The 5,978-nt window shown below is 36.8% G+C and overlaps 1 protein-coding gene across 1 annotated transcript in view; it reads left to right on the forward strand.

Moving 5' to 3' along the window:
• LOC109848798 (heat shock cognate 70 kDa protein 2-like) overlaps window positions 2,514–5,978 on the forward strand; it is an 8,342-nt gene continuing 4,877 nt past the window's right edge. Inside the window, exon 1 of the mRNA XM_020418473.1 lies at window positions 2,514–2,757. Coding sequence (XP_020274062.1) covers window positions 2,544–2,757 — 214 coding nt within the window. The 5' untranslated portion in view covers window positions 2,514–2,543. The remainder of the gene's footprint in view (window positions 2,758–5,978) is intronic.

Here is a 5,978-nt window from a genome sequence, read left to right on the forward strand (position 1 = left end):
GAGTTTTGTAAAAGAATATGTGTGGGGCCCACGAAATGTTGAAGAGCCGATCCTGGTTTTGAAGAGGTATGTAGCAAGTTTGATTACTTTTGCCACTTAATTTTTCCACAAATTGCCTCTCTTTTGTTTTTTTGGTTACCCATGTATATATGTATATGAGGTGTAAACTGAAGAATTTTGTAAGTGGTATATGTGGGGCCTACAAAATGCTGTAGCAACTCTTGGTTTTGACAGATTGCTGTTTTTTAGCGTCTGCTGCTATTTTTTTTGTTTGTCCGATGCAATAAATGAGTATTGAAATTCGTGTTCATGCTACAGTTATATTCTAATATTTGATGAACAGTAATTCTCTGATCCTCCTATTTGTATAAAGGAATAGATGCAATAAATGGGTATTGAAATTCGTGTTCATGCTACAGTTATATTCTACTGTTCAATTTACTTTTTGATGAACAATAATTCTCTGGTCCTTCTATTTGTATAAAGGAATAGATATGATCATTCACTTCATACAAATATCTGTATGGATGAGATGAAATGTTTTTACCAAAAAAAAAGAACAAATTTAGGCGCCCATTTTGAAAATATTGCAAATAGCAACATAATCATGAATACTCTTGTACACATGACTTATTTTTCAATTAGTGGACCGATCCATCTTAATCGCAGGCATTCTGGCGTAGGATTATAACTAAAATTTGTATAATGCTATTGAGCTAAAAAGAAAGGTACATCCTTACATTTTATTAAAGAGATCAACCTTCCATATCGCTTAAGGGCCTGTTTAGACTAGGGCTTATGTGAGATAGTAGAAGGTAAAGGATACAATTACTCTGTATACTACTTGGGGGGGGGGGGGGGGGGGGGGGGACTTGGGATTTTTGTTTGCTGCTCATATGGGAGAAAGTATCTATGGAGACAACCCTGACATTAAATGATCTCACAATATATGTAGGCCGTTGGGTCAGAGACGAAATTTGAAATTCTAATGATCGCAACGGTTGGCCATCATTAAGTATATTATAACGCCATAGACTCTCCTAAATGGAGTGTAATTGGAGGGAAAGAGAACCGTTAAAAAGACCATATATTTTGCTATTTTCCCTTTACTTTATTAAACTTCCCAAACATTGTGAAAAACTTTAGAACCTGCCCTTCAGTCTATCAATAAAGGGACAACTTTCGTTCTCACAGTCAATCTAATGTCTAGCTGAAAAACCTTTCTCATTCCACTTTCTCTTATGTAACTATACTAAACACTGATACCTAATTTTTAAGCCTAATTCCTATATTGATATAAATGAATAATGGAGAATTTATATGGAAGGATACCATTTATATGGTTGGATTCCATAGATAAAAATTAAAAGGTGTTTAATTGATAGTATGTGAGTTTTAGTCCTACATTGACTAGTTGAATATATTTTAAATGATTCAAATTAACATGTATGTTATATATAGTGTAACAAAGGTATTAGAAATGTACACTTGTGTTGGTATATAAACAAACGGGCACGTGCAAGCGAGCGAGCAAGAGCACTCGATCCGGCTCATGCGCGCGTGCCCTTTTTGCATGTGCTGCATTTAACAAGCCTGAACGTTTCGTAGGTTACGAACGTTACAAGGTTTGAATGATAGTTATAGCAGACGTTACAAACGTTGCAATAACTCGCATTCAAAGTCGTGTCTAACCCCTCAACTCACCTGAACCATATATAAATGGCCTTCTTTGTTCATTTAGGAGGCACGTAAAACATAAATAAATTCTTCTAATGTCTTCCTTTTACAATTCTGAAGCTGCTAACACTGAAGATTCCGACGAAGTGAAGGTGTCCAAGAGAAGAGAGCACTTCTTTGGACTGCTGCCACCTCGTCCTCGAAAGTATTGTGCAGACCCAATGCTATCGTAGGTGGGGCATAGTTTCCTCAAAGCTAAGAGGGCGATTCGGCGTATATCTGTAAAGTATTTCAGACTCTAGCTGTATCGGTTATGGTATTTATTCTGTGCTCTATTCCTCTATTCCTGTGCGGTATGTTCTGCTTATGTTTGGATCCGTTTTTATTATTGTTTTACCCAACATCTTCTTCTCTCCTTAATCCCAAATCATGGCCATCAAGAAACAACACCCGGTCGGTTTCCTCTTTAATTAATTCCTCTTTGTACTAACAACGGTCTAATGATTTATTCTTCTATTTTTTTAAGTCATCTTCGCCTCTTTAATTCCTCTTACTTTCACTGAACAAGATCAACCTTTTTTTTTTTTTTGCCCCCCAGAGTGCGTGGACCATCTTATTTATTCGTTCATTCTAAAGTCCTTCCCCCACGAAATTGCCGCTCTGCGTGACTTGACCATTGTTCCGAAATTGATAAAAATACATTTTTACCCTTTTTAATTTAGGGGCACCGGAGCGAACGGGTGGGCCGTACAGAACCGGCCCTTCATGTGGGGGGCCAGGTAGAATCCTTACCCCCGAAGCGAAGCCCTATATAAACCCCCCCGTAAAACCCCGTTTGTTCTAACTGTTTGATTCTTCGGCGGGGGATGGCGGGAAAGGGAGAGGGTCCGGCGATCGGGATCGATCTCGGGACGACGTACTCCTGCGTCGGAGTCTGGCAGCACGGTCGGGTGGAGATCGTCGCCAACGACCAGGGGAACAGGACGACGCCGTCCTACGTGGCGTTCACCGACTCCGAGAGGCTGATCGGCGACGCGGCGAAGAACCAGGCCGCCATTAACCCGACCAACACCGTTTTCGGTGAGTTTTTTTTATTCGAGTTTTGATTTTGTATCCTTAATCGGTTAATTAATCTATCTGTGGCGACTTGTTTGGGCTAGATCCGGTCGAGCTGGGGGCTTTTCCGGTGAAAAGTCGGCGGCTTTCTGCATTGTGTCAGTTTTCGGCTACAAGCCGGAGATTTTCCTTTCACGCTGCAAAATTTAAAAATTGGCTGCAAGATATCACCTTTTTTTTTAAAAAAATTTTATAGTAGATCTCGTCTCGCATTTTTTATTGCGTAGAAGGTGCATTGCTCTCCAAAAGATTTGGGAGCGAACGGGTTCAATTTTGTTAAAGTCAAGGGAGGCTAGAATTTTGAACTTAGATGAATTGTATAGTTAGTACAGTTAGGATGTGGAGGCCCTACTGTCTATTTCTCTCGTTTTATTGCCTAATCGAGATGAATTAATTGATTTGCAGTTAGGGCAGGGAGGTCCTACTGCCTGGGGTTTATCATTATTTATCTCCTTTTTTTTTCTCTGTAAAGCCTCAAGGGGCCATATTTCCTAATCGAGATGAATTAGTTAATATAGTTAGGACCTAGAGGTCGCCATCAAAAAGGATTTTCGAATAAATCATACGGGACTATTAGCCCTGTATGTATCGAATGATCTGTTTTGCAAAACCGTCTTCTTTTTGGCCTGTTGGTCAAAAAGAGTTCTATTTTGCTAAATATTTAGCAAAACGGTCTATTTTGCTAAATATTTTTGGTTTTGCTAAATATTTAACAAAATAGGTCTATTTTGCAAATTTCTTCTTATTTATCTCATTACTGTTAGGATTTTTCTACAGTCCATCCTTAGGTCTATTTTGCAAATTTCTTCTTATTTATCTCATTACTGTTAGGATTTTTCTACAGTCCACCCTTGGGGCACACGTTGAGGAGCAATAGATACTCCCAAACTACCTCCTGTATCGTAGAAAAATGAGTACGAAGTTGCGTCTACATAGAAAAATGAGTGCACATTTTAATAGACGTACCGTCTATTCCTCTCATTTTATTGACTATACGTATGTTATACTTTTCAGGACCATTGATGCTCAAATTCTTCTCGAATATCTAAATTATAACACTTGTAAAAATCGGCACGCCAGTTTGAATATTGGTCACGGAGGGTAGATGAAAACCAACCACTAAACTTGGTGCCTAGCGCTGATGTTCCCTATAGAGAGCATGTTTGGTGATTGACATTTCTTTTGCAATGGCTTCCGTCATCATCCATGGGTCTCGGTCCGTTATAGTTGTCTTAGGAGCCTTCTTCATTAGAGATACAAAAGCCTGCCAAATAAATTAGATTAAATGAGGACTCACAGAGAAATACAAATATATATAAGAATATAATATTACAATATTGAATTAAAAGTATGATAGCTTCCAACTAGTTTACCTTCATCAACCATCAAAATGAAATTGTTGTTTCATTGCGAAGAGGCACACTACCAAACTGTAAGTGGTATTAAACAATGAGGTGGAGACCTAAAAATATTCTCTAACTTGTGCTCTTCATTGCATCATTCTTTATTTGTTGTTTGTTAATCTTTCCATAAAGATTATGAATATCTTTTGGAAGAAAATTTAGATGCTCATGTTTAACATTTTTCTCAAGCTCCATGACACAGAATGATTTGTCTAATTAAAAGACCTCATTCTTTCAATAAGCGAATGCGTTCTTCATCTTGTTTTGTAATATTACGATTAAAAAGGGAGGAAATACACTTCTTCAGGAGACGGGAATTGATAATTTGCTCCGTAATGAACTATGTGACATGCCATTCCAAGGGGAAAATGTCAAATTCCTTTCTTAACATAATGAGTAAATAAGCTCAAAATTCACATCTAAATGGCTTTATTTCGCTTAATGCGTAAATAGGCTCAAAATTCACATCTAAATGACTTTATTTCGCTGCTCAAGTGACGGCTTGATGACTTTTAGAGGTAGCTTTCCTTCATGATGGCAAAGTAATCTCGCCTTATTTTTCATCCTTGCTTATTGAGAAATCTTCCTTCTCTAATTGGAAAACCTCTTTTAGAATTTTTTTTTGTAATAGCTATATGCCTCTTCAATTCTGTTTGGTTTCTTCTATAATTATAAGGAAACATGTTTCCTTCATTTTTGGTGTTTTCTTCACTTTTATGGAAAATATTTTTTGTGTTTGTTTAGTCCAAATTTCAACCACTTTCCATAGTTTGGTTCAAATTGAAGAAAGAAAAGAGCAATTGATGTGTGATTAGGTTCCCTCATTTTTTTTTAATTTGGTTCAAGTTAAAAAAAAGAACAAACCAAGATTGTGATCACCATGGTGTGCTTACCACTCAAATAGAACAAAAATTTTGCCAATATGATTAAGCGGTGAACATACCCACACCTTATAAAAAATGCTTGCAGCGGTAAATCCAATTGTAATTTAATGTAGTAAGTTGGAAAATATTTGAAGATTTGAGGGACTCATTTTAAATTTTTATTAATTGGGGTACTCATATGAATATATAACATGCTTGGGACTATTATGAAAAAATTTATTAAAGGGAGCTGCAGAAAATCATGTGACTGCCAAAATCAGAGTTTTGTTGGAGGAAAGCAAGTTTTCTTTTTTGATGACTGATGAGGTGGCACACCTTTTCTTCCTCTCTTTCATTTTTCTGTTTTGCAATCGTAGCATGAGAAAATGGGAGAAAATGGCACATTTGAAGTTTTCTTTTGATATCAGGTTTCATTTTGGGCTTTCTCCAATTTTTGGACCAACTGAATAGGCCCTTCTTCACTAAGAAAATATTGACCAACAAAAAGATCAAAATTATTTTTCGATATGATTTCATCATTCTCTTTCCTCATGCTAGATTATTCACAGCCATAATCTCCATCTTCAGGAACCTTGTTTATGTCTAAGCAATTTCTCGTTGTGATTTGATTAAAATCTATTGGGACTTCATTGTCCATCTTCAATATTTTGTTATTAACCCCCCAAAATTTTGAAATTGATCTTAGGCTTCCAAATCCTATTAGTATGTTGAAATAAGCCCCCTTAGTTAATATCTGACTAAAATGGGGGAGGTATTCTATTTAAGCTTTTTTTTTTGATGATTTGCCCATTATACCTCTCTCACATAAACCCAAACCATTAACTGCTTTAAGTTATACCTGTTAAACTCTCCAAATCTGATTAATAACACCCTAACCCAGATCCTTTTTTCCACTTCA

The sequence above is a fragment of the Asparagus officinalis genome, chromosome 7 (genome assembly GCF_001876935.1).
Source record: "Asparagus officinalis chromosome 7, Aspof.V1, whole genome shotgun sequence".
Taxonomy (NCBI): Eukaryota; Viridiplantae; Streptophyta; class Magnoliopsida; order Asparagales; family Asparagaceae; genus Asparagus; species Asparagus officinalis.